The sequence below is a fragment of the Natator depressus genome, chromosome 5 (assembly GCF_965152275.1).
Source record: "Natator depressus isolate rNatDep1 chromosome 5, rNatDep2.hap1, whole genome shotgun sequence".
Taxonomy (NCBI): Eukaryota; Metazoa; Chordata; order Testudines; family Cheloniidae; genus Natator; species Natator depressus.
Window position 1 is genome coordinate 31,010,222 of NC_134238.1, and position 18,103 is coordinate 31,028,324.

At 41.4% G+C, this 18,103-nt stretch overlaps 1 protein-coding gene across 3 annotated transcripts in view; it reads right to left on the reverse strand.

The window, feature by feature from the left end:
- The window catches only part of HCN1 (hyperpolarization activated cyclic nucleotide gated potassium channel 1), a 298,037-nt gene that overhangs the window by 267,713 nt on the left and 12,221 nt on the right, over positions 1-18,103 (reverse strand). For all 3 annotated transcript variants that reach the window (XM_074953932.1, XM_074953931.1, XM_074953933.1), the window contains exon 2: positions 4,337-4,760. In XM_074953932.1, coding sequence (XP_074810033.1) covers positions 4,337-4,760 — 424 coding nt within the window. The remainder of the gene's footprint in view (positions 1-4,336; positions 4,761-18,103) is intronic.

An 18,103-nucleotide genomic window follows, 5' to 3' on the forward strand; every position in this document is an offset into this window, starting at 1 on the left:
TTCTGAACTATTCATTGTGACAACTGCATTTGAGTATCCACTTCCCATATTCAATATCTGTGCTGTGTGTGATCAGTCACTTAAATCACATAGTATTGTCCCTTCTATCTGATTCTTTGAATTCTTTAAAGTTATACTAGGTGGAAATTTGGTCCAGTATTCTATATTTAATATTTTTGGAAGTCTATGCTGAGCTGTCAGAGGAGGAAAGGAGTCTTTTGCGAAAAGAATACATTACATACTAATTCCCCCTTTTCTTCCAAAAATTTACGTACTTTAAAATTGTGTGGTTTTATTTAACAAGGTATCATCTGTTTATTGATGTTTGGGTTGTAAGTGTAGGGTACTTTAGCCGGAGTGAAAAAATAATAGGTCTAGGTTAATGCCAATTTATAAATAAAGGAATTGAATTCTTGTCAAATTATCCACTCCATCTTTGTTTAAATGTTTTCTCTCATCACCACTCATTAACCAACAAGAGTTTAACTCAGGGATGGGCAAACTACGTCCCTGAGGCCGCATCCGGCCCTCCAGACATTTTAATGTGGCCCTTGAGCTCCCACCGGGGTGCGGGGTTGAGGGCTTGCCCCGCTCCCCGCGTGCTGTGGCTCCATGAGACTCCTGGAAGCAGTAGCATGTCTCCTCTCTGACTCCTACACGTAGAGGCAGCCAGGTGGCTGCCCCCACCCCAAGCGCCGCCCTCACAGTTCCCATTGGCCAGCAACCACAGCCAATGGGAGTTTCAGGGGCAGCGCCTGCTGCCTGGCTGCGCCTCTGCATAGGAGCCAGAGGCAGGAGCTGCTTGAAATAAGCATCGCCTGGAGCCTGCACCCCTTACCCCTTCCCGTGCCTCAACCCCCTGCCCCAGCCCTGATCCCACTCCCGCCCTCTGAACCCCTCAGTCCCAGCCTTGAGCACCCTCCTGCACCCCCAGCCCCTCATTCCCAGCCCCACCCCAGAGCTTGTACCCCCAGCTGGAGCCCTCCCCCTCCCGCACAATCCAACGCCTTTCCCCAGGCCAGAGCCCCCTCCCGCATCCTGAACTTCTCATTTCTGGCCCCACCCCAGAGCCCACAACCCCAGCCAGAGCCCTCACCCCCTCCCGCATCCCAACCCCCAATTTCATGAGCATTCATGGCCCACCATACAATTTCCATACCCATATGTGGCTCTTGGGCCAAAAGGTTTGCCCACCCCGGTCTAACTACTAACATGGGTTGACATTAACTATGCTCCTGTGACAGTGTGTGATGAGTCAGGAGCTGACTCAGCATCCTGTCACTCAAATCCCCTCCAATATAGGTTAATTGGGACCTAATTGGAAGGTCAATCAACACAGCAGAGCTACTACTCAGCGACTAATTAGAAGGGGAAGAAATCCCAGCAGCTGTGAGCATATAAATTGAGAGGAAGGAAGCCCTGAGAAGAGGGAGAGCTGGCGGAAGGCAGAGCTGGCTGTTCGAGCCCCATTCTATTCCCCAGAAGAAAGTGGGGCAGTTTGCTTTGCTTAGCTTGTAAATATATGTAAATAGCACTACAGGTGGCAGCCTACTGGAACAACAAAATACAACATGGTGGTGGTGGTGAAGGAGACCTGCAGTATTGTGGCCTGTACTTAATCTTGAAGGACCCTCAGGAGACACCCCATGACAGCTAGTTGGAATTTATATAAACTATACTGCAGGCTGCAGCTGCATTCCTTCATAATGGATAAAGGGAAATCTTCAAGACTACACACATTACTGCCTCAAAATTGCTGAATATGTCTATTGGCAGCTGGATACTAAATTATGTAAAAGTGAATGTGAACCTGTGTGAAAAATATCAAATAAAAATCCTCTTATAGTTGCAGCCTATTCATCTTAGAGTTCTGGGGATATCCCAAACAATCCCAACCTGTCTTTTGTAACTTAGGTTATAAAAGAATCTCAGTGGGATAAGTGTTATTATACAAGCTTGTTTGTCTATTACTCTGTTTTCCTGAGTGCATTCTGTTGGCAGTTTATTAAAATAAGGAATCACTTATGGCCCTTCTGGTGGTTTTGGCCTATTATTCACCATTCTTGATCCAAATATGTAGTATTTCAGATTTTTCTAAATTACATTTAAAATCACACATCAGCCCATATGAAAAAAGGATCAAATCCTTTAATTTGTATACAGAGAAACAGGTTTTAATTTTGTGTCATCAACAAAGTTAATTGTTCTCTGTCAGGCATGTGCATGCATGCTCTTAATGCAGTGTAAATAAATACCAGCAGAGGTCTGAGCACTGATCACTCTGGGGGACCATACAGCTAATGGTCTTTCAAGCACAGCTCATCCTACATTTAAACTATTTTTGTTTCCTTTTAAGCTGTTATCATATCTTAACGTACAGTCTATAATCTGTAGCTGAGATAATCATGTAGAACACTGTCAAAGACTCCACTAAATTTAAAATAGCAATATGCTATTAGAGGACATGAAAGCAAAGTATGAAAATCCATGAGGAACTTTACTAAAATGTCAAAAAACGCATAGAATGGGAAGAGAAATATTTTTATTGGATGAATTTCATTCGTGTATTCATCAATACTTATGGTGACAATTTCTGATTTAGTCCACATTGTTAACACATCTGTACATTTTCAAGGTCATTGGGACCTTTTTAAAAACAGCAAAATGTTTGTTTTTTAAAAACTAATATGAATAGCTTGTTTTGGATTCTTTTTCTGTCTTCCTAGTGGTGCTCAGATATCAAGGTGAAAGGTATTGTAGAAATTCCCAGAGAAATGGACTACCACTGCTTATAACGCAACAAGCACAAAAATTGTCATCCCAAAAGCATTTCTGAGGATTCACAAGTGGAGTCAAGGATGGAGTGACGTGGCAGCCCAAGGGAGAGCTTGTTTGCCCTGGGGATTCTCAATGGCTTCCCACTGTAAACTAGATGGAGCATCTACTCAGTTATCTCTGCTTTGGACTCATTTCTCTGTTTGTTGTTGGGTTTTTCTGGTGGGGAGGAATGTTGTTTGTGCCAGTTTATTGGCCAACAGAGATGAAACAAAACCTTTTGGAAGAGAAACCTTTGAGTACAAATGTTATGTCCCTATATTGGATTTGAGATCTCACTTCTATTATATTAATTTTAAAATATTGTGTTTGCTTATAAATTGGAAATTAGTAAATTTACTATTCATTTGTGGCACCATGGTTTGTAGCATGTCATTAACTCATTTTGATCTGAACCAAATTAATGTCATTGAAAACAATTCACAAGGATGTCCCTCTAGAAAACACAGCAGAGGTAAAAGCACAGGTTCATGGGAGGCCTGCAAGAGTTTCTTAATCACTTGTCATAGCTAAACTGAGTATAAGAGTACAGTATATTGTTAACATTTAAATAATAACTACACTGTATCACCTACCATGTCATTCTAGAAGGCAAAACTAAGCAGATTTCACAAAGAAAATTCAGGGACTAATTCTAACTGGTACTGAGCATCGGCAGTTCTCATCAATCTGCATGGGATTTCTGTTTTCCAACCATCACCACTGGCTTGAACAAATGTTTTATACTGTACTCTACACCTCTCAGGGTCAGGCCATTAACACAAACTGATTTGTTTGCTGGATATTATGGACAAAATTAGTGTTTATATTTTTAAAGGAGCAGGAGAATCTAGTGCACTGAAAAGGATACAGCTGATAAACGTATGAGATGGAAAAGGCACCATAATATCTTACAGCATTCATTTCACAAAAATATTCTTTAGTTACAAAACCTTCTTCAGGTTTCTTACCCACGAGAAGTCTTAACAGCCAATAGTTATATTTTACTGTTACTTTTGGCAGCTCCACACACTTCAAAACAAAACAAAAACAAAACATTCATGGTCTGCAATTTCAAAAATGGAGATAAGCAAGAAACTAAATAACTGATTTGTAATTATTTGTGCAGAAACCCTTCCCAAATACTTTTTCTTGGCCATGGTAATATTTCCTGGCATGCCAAATATTAAGGAATGCCATTCATTCCTAGAACTCTGGAAATGTAACCTCTGTCAAGTTGGTAGATAGCATGAGATCATTCCCCAAAGTATTACTTTTGGAAGTGGGTAGATAAGAAGGAGCTAACTCAAGATGGTGGCAATCACCATTTTTAAACCAGGTCAGTAATCAAAATATTCAACCTGTGTAAATAATCTAAATGGGCAGTGAAAATGCCTTTATCCGAGTCATAGATTTCATGATTCTCCATGCCCAGTTTATCTATAGCTCTTTAAAGAGTTCTAATTCTTCATTTTTAAAGGAATAGAATCTTAGTGAATGGATATATAAATATATGTCTTACCTCCTCCCACTGGTGTATATATCGAATTAATCTCGAAAGTCGTAATAAACGTAACAGGCTGAGGATTTTTGTAAATCTCACAATGCGAAGTGCTCTAGCCGTCTTGTAAACCTCTGAATCCATCCCTTTTTCTACAATGAGAAAAATATAATCCACTGGTATTGATGAGATGAAGTCAACCACAAACCAGCTTTTTAAGTAATTCATTTTGATGACCTTAGGGTCCAATATTATTTCAGAGCTATCTTCATTGACCGTCCCAGTTCTAAAATTCATGATCAAGTCCAACAGAAAAACAGTGTCTGATGCCACATTGAAAATAATCCATGGTGTTGTTGTTTGTTCTGTAAAGAATGTGATTCCAACTGGTATGATGACAAGATTTCCAACCATCATTATAAGCATTATTAAGTCCCAGTAAAACCTACAGGAAATAAAAACAACAAATAGAATTATTGATGTAATTATAAAATAAAAAACATCAATTTAATGTTGAGTATCTATGCTGTAAGCCCTTTGAGACCAGGTTCTTGTCTTTGCATCTGTCTGTAAAGAACCTGGCACACTGCAGGCAATGTACAAATCAGTAGCAGCTTTGCCTAAGAGAGGACTACACGATGAGACCCATATAGAATATTATCTTCTCTGTGTATTTTATTTATTCTATTAAGACTATGAGAGTTCTTTCTTTTTAGCCATTTGAAATACGCACAATCACTGCAAAGACTAATCATTATATAAACATTACACAATCTGCCTACTAGTGATTGGCATCTGGAATAAATGCAGGATTGTGACAAGGCATTAGTTTATTCCCTCCATGGCATATCTGAAAGGTGAATATGTGATTCAGTAGATATCCCCAGACTTCCTGTCAAAACCTATCAGTATGTTTACATAAAAAGTACTGATGCCTGGTATCAATCATGAATGCTTTAGCAAGCTAATGAAGTTCTTTCTTGCCTTACATCCAAATGAAAACCCAAAATCTAGCAGATAACACACTAAGTATGTCCATGCCATAACTGCATTGGAATAAAACAGTAAACCCAGAAGCAAAAATAAGACCCAAACAACAACATCCAAATCTTCACCCATTTTTTCAATCTGAACAAAACTATCTTTTGTAAGGTACTAAAATGTTTGGATAGTAGAGCTGGGAAAAATACTTTTGGAAAATAATGTATTCACTCTAAAATGCAGCATTGGTCAACCAGAAACCATGAATGAATTTACGTGGAGTTCACCTAATACTTTTGGCCAGACTGAAAAGTTCTGGAAATGTCAAAATGGAACATTTTGTTTTGATCCAACTTGAAAATTTTCCCTTCAATTTTGGGCATTTTGATGAAAAAGCAAAGTAAGATGATAATCACAAAATGGCCTGGGGACAGGGAAGAGAAGAAGGAAGCCTCCCTTATAACCTTTATCCTGGCGGTTAGGGAACACAGGACACTGGGATATTCTAATATGGGTTGTTCTCAATCTCTCCTGTTGACGCTGTCACATTTTGCCAACTCTGTCCGCATATCTATTCAAAGGACACCGTCATAGAACCTAACCATGTCAGCCACACCATGAGGGGCTGGTTCACCTGCACATCTACCAATGTGATATATGCCATCATGTGCCAGCAATGCCCCTCTGCCATGTACATTGCCCAAACCAGACAGTCTCTACGCAAAAGAATAAATGGACACAAATCTGATATCAGGAATTATAATATTCAAAAACGAGTAGGAGAACACTTCAATCTCCCTGGACACTCAATAACAGATTTAAAAGTGGCAATTCTTCAACAAAAAAATTTCAAAAATAGACTCCAAAGAGAAACTGCCGAATTGGAATTAATTTGCAGACTGGACACCATCAAATTAGGCCTGAATAAAGACTGGGAGTGGATGGGTCATTACAAAAACTAATTTCCCCATACTAATTTCCCCCTACTGTTACTCACACCTTCTTGTCAACTGTTTGAAATGGGCCACCCTTATTACCACTACAAAAGTGATTTTTCCTCCCTTGGTATTCTGCTGTTGAATTGTCTCGTTATCCCTGATTGTAGTGTATCAGTCTCAAATCTCAATGTTTACTGCAGAAATGGGGAGTCAGGCTGGTAACCTGCCATACAGAACATGCAGGCTTCAGGCTGGGACTTTAAGTAGAGAGCTGCATGACTTCCCCACAGGACACAACTCAAGGGAAGGTAGACTTTGTAACAAAGGGGACAGAAATTGGAAAGGAATAGTACCACTTCTTAAGGAACATAAGAACAGCCATACTGGGTCAGATCAATGGTCCATCTAACCCAGTATCCCGACTATGACAGTGGCCAGTGCAAGATGGTCCAGAGGGAATGAACATAAGAGGGCAATTTTGAGTAATCCATCCCCTGTCATCCAGTACCAACTTGTGGCAGTTGGATGGTAGGGACAACTGGAGCATGGGGATGTGGGACCTATCCTCCAAGAACTTATCTAATTCTTTCTTTTAACCTAGTTACACTTTTGGTTTTCACAACATACCATGGCAACAAGTTAAACAGGTTGACCATGTGTTATGTGAAGAAGTACTGCCTTTTGTTTGTTTTAAATTTGCTGCCTATTAATTTAATACGTTATATAGAGGCAGAAGACAAATGATGTAACTAATTACACAACGGACTAAAAACAACTAGCAAGTGAACTATAGAGCAACCAGAAAGATTCCATATACTAAAAATCTTTGCTCCAACAGAAGTCAAAAGAGATTAGTCTTTATTATCAAAATATCTTTAAAATGAAATGCAAAAATTCACACAGAACAGACTCTTGCAAGTAATTCCCTATCTATTTCATGCACTCTTATTTCTTTCTCGTGCATTTGAAACCTTGCTGCAAATAAAGAGTGAAAGCAAAACTTACAAAATTTTCCCATTTTTTCCAGACAAATTTTGTGGCTCCAATCTGATTAACACCTTGATAACACTGCTGGTAGGGTGCACGCTCATTGGAGTAAATGCCTAACAGTCCATTATCAAGACTAGTACAAAGGATCTTGAGTTTATACAACAATAGGGTTGTTGGACATGCTAAAACTGCCACATAGATGAGAAAGCTGTTCTACTTTCACATACAATAGTGCTATAGCCCATAATTACCATCCCTGCAATCACTTCTACAAAATTATCTCCCAAAGTGATTTAACTGCTTTGAGAGCATTTATGAACTTCGCCAAGAAATCCTGAAAACTGTTGGAAGAGAACAAGAATAATCACATAGCACAAGCACATTTGTCCATGGTTCACTTCTAAATAAGCCATTTCTTGACTTCTAATTGACCTGGAAGTTTAAGAGCCACAGGAAGTAGTTATATAACTAAGACTAACCGAGCCAAACACCAACCAGACAAAACCCAGAATGCTGAATGGAGAAATTTCATCCCAGAACAATCCAATGTATAAATGGATTAATTATACATTGTGATTATGCAGACCACTATGCTCTTCCTTGCATTGAATGTCAGCAAAAAGTTATATCAAAATCAGAGTTTATAGAACTAAATAAGATCAAAAAGCTAGACTATAGGATTGTATCAAAGTTCTGAATATTTTTTATTCCACAAACAACAGACTGGACTTCTACATAGAATGCTTCCGCCGACGTGCACGGGCTGAAATTGTGGAAAAGCAGCATCACTTGCCCCATAACCTCAGCCGTGCAGAACACAGTGCCATCCACCGCCTCAGAAACAACTCTGACATCATAATCAAAAAGGCTGACAAAGGAGGTGCTGTCGTCATCATGAATAGGTCGGAATATGAACAAGAGGCTGCTTGGCAGCTCTCCAACACCACTTTCTACAAGCCATTACCCTCTGATCCCACTGAGGGTTACCAAAAGAAACTACAGCATTTGCTCAAGAAACTCCCTGAAAAAGGACAAGAACAAATCCGCACAGACACACCCCTGGAACTCCGACCTGGGGTATTCTATCTGCTACCCAAGATCCATAAACCTGGAAATCCTGGACGCCCCATCATCTCAGGCATTGGCACCCTGACAGCAGGATTGTCTGGCTATGTAGACTCCATCCTCAGGCCCTACGCTACCAGCACTCCCAGTTATCTTCGAGACACCACTGACTTCCTGAGGAAACTAAACTCCATCGGTGATCTTCCTGAAAACACCATCCTGGCCACTATGGATGTAGAAGCCCTCTACACCAACATTCCACACAAAGATGGACTACAAGCCGTCAGGAACAGTATCCCCGATAATGTCACGTTAAACCTGGTGGCTGAACTTTGTGACTTTGTCCTCACCCATAACTATTTCACATTTGGGGAGAATGTATACCTTCAAATCAGCGGCACTGCTATGGGTACCCGCATGCCCCACAGTATGCCAACATTTTTATGGCTGACTTAGAACAACGCTTCCTCAGCTCTCGTCCCCTAATGCCCCTACTCTACTTGCGCTATACTGATGACATCTTCATCATCTGGACCCATGGAAAAGAAGCCCTTGAGGAATTCCACCATGATTTCAACAATTTCAATCCCACCATCAACCTCAGCCTGGAGCAGTCCACACAAGAACTCCACTTCCTGGACACTACAGTGCTAATAAGCGATGGTCACATAAACACCACCCTATACCGGAAACCTACTGACCGCTATTCCTACCTACATGCCTCCATCTTTCACCCAGATCACACCACACAATCCACACAATCCATTGTCTACAGCCAAGCTCTACGATACAACCGCATTTGCTCCAACCCCTCAGACAGAGACAAACACCTACAAGATCTCTATCAAGCATTCTTACAACTACAATACCCACCTGCTGAAGTGAAGAAACAGATTGACAGAACCAGAAGAGTACCCAGAAGTCACCTACTACAGGACAGGCCCAACAAAGAAAATAACAGAACTCCACTAGCCATCACTTTCAGCCCCCAACTAAAGCCTCTCCAAAGCATCATTAAGGATCTACAACCTATCCTGAAGGACGACTCATCACTCTCACAGATCTTGGGAGTCAGGCCAGTCCTTCCTTACAGACAGCCCCCCAACCTGAAGCAAATGCTCACCAGCAACCACACACCACACAACAAGACCACTAACCCAGGAACCTATCCTTGCAACAAAGCCCGTTGCCAACTATGTCCACATATCTATTCAGGGGACACCATCATAGGGCCTAATCACATCAGCCAAACTATCAGAGGCTCGTTCACCTGCACATCTACCAATGTGATATATGCTATCATGTTCCAGCAATGCCCCTCTGCCCTGTACATTGGTCAAACTGGACAGTCTCTACATAAAAGAATGGACACAAATCAGATGTCAAGAATTTTAACATTCAAAAACCAGTCGGAGAACACGTCGATCTCTCTGGTCACTCGATTACAGACCTAAAAGTTGCAATTCTTCAACAAAAACACTTCAAAAACAGACTCCAATGAGAGGCTGCTGAATTGGAATTAATTTGCAAACTGGATACAATTAACTTAGGCTTGAATAGAGACTGGGAGTGGATGGGTCATTACACAAAGTAAAACTATTTCCCCATGTTTATTTCCCCCCACCACCCCCCACTGTTCCTCAGACATTCTTGTCAACTGCTGGAAATGGCCCACCTTGATTATCACTACAAAAGGTTTATTTTATTTCCCGCCCCCCCCCCACACTCTTCTGCTGGTAATAGCTCATCTTAAGTGATCACTCTCCTTACAGTGTGTATAATAACACCCATTGTTTCATGTTCATGTCTTGGATTCACCAAGGGTAGGTCATGCCTGACTAATCTAATCGCCTTCTATGAGGAGATTACTGGTTCTGTGGATGAAGGGAAAGCAGTGGATGTATTGTTTCTTGACTTTAGCAAAGCTTTTGACACGGTCTCCCACAGTATTCTTGTCAGCAAGTTAAAGAAGTATGGGCTGGATGAACGCACTATAAGGTGGGTAGAAAGTTGGCTAGATTGTCGGGCTCAACGGGTAGTGATCAATGGCTCCATGTCTAGTTGGCAGCCGGTGTCAAGTGGAGTGCCCAAGGGGTCGGTCCTGGGGCCGGTTTTGTTCAATATCTTCATAAATGATCTGGAGGATGGTGTGGATTGCTCTCTCAGCAAATTTGCGGATGATACTAAACTGGGAGCAGTGGTAGATACGCTGGAGGGCAGGGATAGGATACAGAGGGACCTAGACAAATTGGAGGATTGGGCCAAAAGAAACCTGATGAGGTTCAATAAGGATAAGTGCAGGGTCCTGCACTTAGGACGGAAGAACCCAATGCACAGCTACAGACTAGGGAGCGAATGGCTAGGCAGCAGTTCTGCGGAAAAGGACCTAGGGGTTACAGTGGACGAGAAGCTGGATATGAGTCAGCAGTGTGCCCTTGTTGCCAAGAAGGCCAATGGCATTTTGGGATGTATAAGTAGGGGCATAGCGAGCAGATCGAGGGACGTGATCGTTCCCCTCTATTCGACATTGGTGAGGCCTCATCTGGAGTACTGTGTCCAGTTTTGGGCCCCACACTACAAGAAGGATGTGGATAAATTGGAGAGAGTCCAGCGAAGGGCAACAAAAATGATTAGGGGTCTGGAACACATGACTTATGAGGAGAGGCTGAGGGAACTGGGATTGTTTAGTCTGCAGAAGAGAAGAATGAGGGGGGATTTGATAGCTGCTTTCAACTACCTGAGAGGTGGTTCCAGAGAGGATGGTTCTAGACTATTCTCAGTGGTAGAAGAGGACAGGACAAGGAGTAATGGTCTCAAGTTGCAGTGGGGGAGGTTTAGGTTGGATATTAGGAAAAACTTTTTCACTAGGAGGGTGGTGAAACACTGGAATGCGTTACCTAGGGAGGTGGTAGAATCTCCTTCCTTAGAAGTTTTTAAGGTCAGGCTTGACAAAGCCCTGGCTGGGATGATTTGATTGGGGATTGGTCCTGCTTTGAGCAGGGGGTTGGACTAGATGACCTCCTGAGGTCCCTTCCAACCCTGATATTCTATGATTCTATAATGCTATGTTCTCTGTGTATATAAATCTCCCCACTGTATTTTCCACTGAATGCATTCGATGAAGTGAGCTGTAGCTCACGAAAGCTTATGCTCAAATAAATTGGTTAGTCTCTAAGGTGCCACAAGTACTCCTTTTCTTTTTGCGAATACAGACTAACACGGCTGCTACTCTGAAACAAAATATAATGTTATCTGATTAGTTATTAAGAAAATTGATGACTATCTCATTTTGAAAGAATTCATTTTTCCTTTAGAAAATTCTCTAGTTACCCTTCTATCTGTACAGTATTGTGTATCTTTCTCTCAGGACAGATGGGCTGATGGACCTGCCCCCGGCATCTAGGGGCATAGATTCTAAGGCCAAAAGGGACCATTGTTATCATCTAGTCTGACCTCCTGTATAGCACAGGCCATGGAGCTTCCCCAAAATAATTCCTAGAGCCGACCATTTAGAAAAACATCCAATCTTGATTTTAAAATGGTCAGTGATGAAGAATCCACTGTGACCCTTGGTAAATTGTTCCAATGGTTAATTCATCATCATCATGTCTCTCTTATGCTCTGGCGCTTAGGGTAGTGACGAAGCTCCTCCACTGCTGTCTGTTTCTGGCAAGTCTTTCAATGGTTCCCCAGCTGTGCCCCAGGCTTTTCAGCTCAGCTTCCACAGCGCTTCGCCATGTTGTTTTCGGGCAGCCTCGTTTTCACTTGCCTTCAGGTGTCCATCTTATTGCTACTCTGGTGATGGAATCAGTTTCCATCCAAAGCACATGACCGATCAATCTCCAACGCTTCCTGGCAATGATGGTGCTCAGATCCTCTTGGCTGCACTGTGTCAATAGATATTGGTTTGAGATTGTTCTGGGCCAAAAAATATGGAGGATTTTTCTGAGGCAGGTTGTATGGAATGAAGACAGTTTGGACATGTTATACTTTCTTATGGGTAACTACCCTCAGTCAAAAATGTACACCTTATTTACAGTCTGAATTTGTCTAGCTTCAACTTCCACTCGCTGGATCATGTCATACCTTTCTCTGCCAGATGGACTTCTTCAGTTACAAAATTTGTTTTCCCTGGCTAGGTACTTATAGACTGCAGACAACTGACTGGGAGTCAGGGAGGGAAATGAGTGGGGAGGGACTGAGATTGGCCTAGCAGCTGGGGGAGGAGGAGAAACAGACCAGCTGAACAGGGAGACTGGGAGTAGGAACCATTGTAGGGAGAAGGGAAACAGATGTATCAAAAAGTCAGGGTGCAAGGGAAGAACTGGGACTGGCTGGACAGCGAGACAAGCAGCCAAACATATAACAGATGTTAGTTTCATTGCCTAAAGCACTACTGGGTGCTGACCAGACACCATGGTGATGAGCATGGTATAAAACCACATAGGGAATAAAACAAACTGTGGAGGTGGAAGGAATAAGGGTGGCGTAGACAGACTGGACAAGATGCACGGGGAAGGGAAAGGGGAGACAGTGGTGGGTGGGAGAAGGGGAGAGAAAAAGAAAAACATTAGATTGCAGGGCTAGGAGGACTAGGACTAGCTGAGCAAGGACACTGGCGACAAGGAGCCTGCGGTGGTGGAAGAGATTGGGGCTCATGGCTTGTCTACACTACCGGTTAAGTTGATGTAACCTATGTCACTCAGGAGTTGAAAAACCACCCCCCTAGTGGAGTATTGACTTAAATCCGTGTTTATACCGTGCTATGTTGGTGGGAATCACTCTCCGCCGATATAGCTTCTGCCTCTCGTTGAGGTGGAGTAATTACGTCGATGGGAGAGTACTCTCCCGCGAACGTAGCACGTCTTCACCGATGCTCTGCATTGGTGCTAATGTAGCACAGTAGTGAAGACAATCCCTTAGACAGGAAGCTCAGAGGGGGAGACTAGGACTGGCTGGGCAAGGAGACCGGAAGAGCCTGAAGAGTGCAGACTGGAATGGTGATAACAGTAACTCCCTTCCTTTGAACCATAATTTTCAATTCATGTGCACTGTGAGGAATGATCCCAATTTTTAAATTTTACATGCATTTATCAACCCAGAAACTAAATAGCCTGACTTCTAAATCAGTGGGAGTTCTAATATTTCATAGTCAAATTTTCATAAGAAAGTCACAAAATAAATTGTATGACTTTTCAGTTACGAAAGGAGTTATTTTAAATAGAAAAAATATAAAACCAACTAAGTCATAGTTGTTACTAAAGTGTTTTCTGTTTTATTTTAATATATGAATTTTGCTTTTAATTACATCTCTTCCATTACAGATTGCTAAACCTCTTTACTTATAGTCACGCTACTCTACATTCACTGATGATATAGTGCTTTTGATACCTCTGGAATCTACTGAAGCTTTGTTGGTTTATTTATTGCCACAGGACATCCTAGTTAAGATGAAGAGTCAGTTTAAAATGCATGCCTACCCAATAGTGATTAAGAATTAATTAGCATTACTTAATGTTTGTACAGAGCTTTGCATTGCAAAGCAGTATATGAGCTCTATGTAGCATTTTGTTCTCTACCTATTCAACTACCCTGGGGGAAACTGAATTTTATTTTAAAATCATTTCAACTGTCACTTATTTTAGTTGTTGCAGAGACCCTGCTTATTCCATACATATCTGGGGAAAAAGTTACTCAGGTTTGTTTTTCCCTTCAGTATTCCACTGTCTTGAAGCATGGGGAATAATGAGCGCTTCAGCAAGGCACAATGTCCTCGATGATATTTATTTTCAATCTATGATTTCTTCTTTAAGGCACTTCCAGGCTGATCTAACATAAGTTGTCAGTGGGCTCACAACTCCAGTATGCATCTCTCAACTGGACAAGGGTTGGTGTGACTTGAGGCTACACAGCAAACTGGGGTTTTCCTACAATCAGACTGCTCTGAATTCCATAGAGTAGCAGAATATTGTGCATGCAAGACTTGTGTTCGGATTTAGCAGGTGCAATATCTCAGAAGTATACAATGGGAATATCTCCCCTAATTTTAAGATTAAGGTCCTTGGGGCCTGAATATTTATAATGTAAGGCTTTCCAAATGAGGGTGTTGCATCAATATGTACCTTTTTTTTTTTGCCTGTATAACCATGTAAACATATTAGTATTACCCTTGCTCCTTCTCCTTAGGCTCGTGCTGTTCATTACAGTCCCTTGTTGTTACATTTTGCTTCAGAGAAGGTTTTTCGCATGAGTGGGTGGGTGAAATTCTGTGGCCTGCATTGTGCAGGAGGTCGGACTTGATGATCATAATGGTCACTTCTGACCTTAGTATCTATGAATCTATGAAGCTTCACTGAGCTCTACACAGGTAGATCGGCACAAAACCCACATGGTCCACCAGCCTGAAGCTCAGTAACTAAGTTCTTCAGGTGAGGAACAGTGTTTCATGTATCTGTGCAGAGCTTAGTGCACTTAAGCTCCATTCCTCAATAGGTCCTTTGCAGACTACTTCAATACCAAATAATAATGGAATTTCCCTGGCTGTTTTTAATAAGTGTGCAACTATTTGCTAGAAAGCAGTAAAGTGCTCTATCCTGAAAAATGTGTTCATCCAGTGAGGCTAGAGCTATTGCCTCATTTCATATGCATATTCACAATAGCCAATACAGCAAGGCAGAACTCCTTCAGAGCTCTGCCTCTTGCCAACACATACCTTTGTCATCAGCATTGCCACAAGTCACATTCCATGTCATTAATGGAAATGACATTTACTTTTTTAAAATAAATGTATGTATCTTTACAGTAGAACATCCAGATCCATTTATAAAAAGGAAATTTGCATTCAACTTGTATATGTGTGCATTAACAGTTCACATAGAAAGTTGGCAGATCACTAGTTATAACAAGCGTGTATGCACAAAATGCATTTTAAAACCATTGTAATTTGGCTACATGAAAACTGATGTTACCTGAACCCTGAAAGGCACATTTCTGACCTACATGCTATGTCCTTGACAAACTTTGTTTCTCTCCTGTCCCATTCACACAACTGAACTATTCAAAATAATGTCAAACAAAAAAGTGTAATTACACAACTGTGTTTCCTCCCCAAAATGAAAAAGAAATCACTCTACAGCTGAGAAGAAATATGCCAGTTTTCAGGGTGAGAGGCAGAAGATTGATAGAGTTCTAAGTATTTGAAAAGAATCCTCAAGAATGAAAACTTGTTCAACATTAACTACATGCTCCACCTATAAATATTTATCAATATATAAAATCAAAACCCAATAAAATATAAAGAGAATTATTTAACAATCCACTTCACCAGCAAAATTTATATTTTGGTTGAATGTTTTATTCTCCACTATCCACTTTGAAGTGTCATAGTACAGAAATTCTTTCTGATCTTTGAGAGTTCAGACAAAGTATTTCCTACTCTTAAGTGACTTTGCACAGCACCGGTACTTGCTCTTCACATCATCAACCCAAAGTATGGGTTAAGGGCGACAAAGGAAAGTGTTTGCCTGCAAGTAAAGTTGCCTATAGCCGTAACCACTGATAAGCTGCTAGAATTAGCACTCACAGAAGTTTCAATCACAGACTTATGATCTGAAAATATAATCATGAAAAGTAAAAGTAAAATTATTTCTAACAGTTAAAACTATTATTGTTTTGACAAACTAGAAGGAAACTTCTCTTAATGTACTACTTTGAAAAAACACTTGAGTTAAAGTCTATTTTTACTTTTCAGCCAGGTTCACTTTAAATTCAGTTGACTAAATATAATGAACATGGATCTTTCTTTCAGCAGAAGAGATTTTATTTGAGAGATTTGGGAAAACATTTTTAGTCAGATGTTAATGTTCCTTAAGAAAGATAGGTTTAAGTTTTTAAGAGAAGAAATGTTAATTTGCTTTAATCCATATAGTATATAGACTGTCAGTTATGAACAATTCAAACAGACAGGCAGGGATTTAGGCTGAAACCCAATATTAACTAAAACATCCAGTTAGACAATATATTTTATCCTTGGCTACAAAGTTATCAGGTATATGTCACCTCTATATCATAAATATAAGAATTAATGTTGTAACATAGAGTTTACAGGCCTCAGCTCTGTAAGATATTTAGCTTAGCCAAACAAGACCCCAGGCCTAAGGAAAGATTTGACAAAAGCAACTACCCAATAAGTGACCCTAGAATGATTGTAAGCTGTCACAAGAGAGCAATAACTTTATATCACAAGATGTCATGAGACAGAATGCTGCATTAAGTGTTTTATACTGCTGGTATTTAGGAGCTATGTTCTGTAATGTACCAGTTAAAGCCAGTTAGAGTATTTGGGGGATTTTTGCAGACATAGGGTATTATAATATGCTAACCACGTCTTTATGGTGGTTGAATAAAGTAAATGTTAATAAATGTAAGGGGAACTAACAAGTTAGCCTATAAAAAGTGGGGCACCCTAAATTTAGTTGAGTGTGGAAGTGTAGATAAGGAAAAGGGGTTGAAACCTTCATAAAGATGTATGGACCCCAGTGGGCATCAGTGTACCATTATAAAAGCTGTATCTCATCCTGTGTGCTTTGGAACACCCCAGGTGACACCCACTGGTCACAATTAGGACCATGAAGATGACGAAGAGGATGACTGACACTCTGGGGTTCCCCCCATTTTCACAGAATCATAGACTCACAGGACTGGAAGGGACCTTGAGAGTTCATCTAGTCCAATCCCCTGCACTAAGTATTTTCTAGTATTGTCTAGCCTGCTCTTAAAAACCTCCAATGATGGAGATTTCACAGCCTCCCTGTGAAATTTATTCCAGTGCTTAACCACCCTGACAGTTAGGAAGTTTTGCCTAATGTCCAACCTAAACTGCCCTTGCCACAATTTAAGCCCATTGCTTCTTGTCCTATCCTCAGAGGTTCAGGAGAATAATTTTTTTCCCTCCTCCTTGTAACAACCTTTTATGTACTCTGACAAAGCTCCTCCTCTGTCTTGGTGGGTCCTGCACTTATTGGCGGATTTGCTTGCCTCAGAGATTCACGGCAGCCCTCAGTTTGGCCACTTTTGCTAGTGGCTCAAACCTGCCATTCACTCAGCTAACCTCATCACTGGTCAGCATGGAGAAAAGGAAGGAGAACAATCCCCACAGTCTCCGCTGGTCCACCTAGTGGGTCGGGGAACAGACCAGGGACCTTCCCCTCTGATGGGACCCACAGTCCAGGTCAACTCCTCCTGTATCCAATAAGGAGTTGGGGGGATCCCGGGCCTGCCCTCTACTCCGGGTTCCAGTCCAGGGCCCTGTGGATCACAGCTGTCTACAGTATTTCATGTAACACCTGTGTGACAGCTACAACTCCCTGGGCTACTTCCCCATGGCCTCCTCCCAACACCTTCTGTATCCTCACCACAGGACCTTCCTCCTGATGCCAGATAGCGTTTGTACTCCTCAGTCCTCCAGCAGCATGCCCTCCCACTCTCAGCTCCTTGCGCGCCCCTCACTGACTAAAGTGAGGTCCTTTTTAAACCAGGTGCCCTGATTAGCCTGCCTTAATTGATTCTAGCAGCTTCTTGATTGGCTCCAGGTATCCTAATTAGCCTGTCTGCCTTAATTGGTTCCAGCAAGTTCCTGATTGTTCTGGAGCTGCCCGTTACCTTACCCAGGGAAAAGGGACCTGCTTAACCTGGGGCTAATATATCTGCCTTCTATCATTCTCCTGTAGCCATCTGGTCCGACCCTGTCACAGTACTTGAAAACTGTTACCATGTTCCCTCTCAGTCTTCTCTTCTCCATACTAAACAAGCCCAT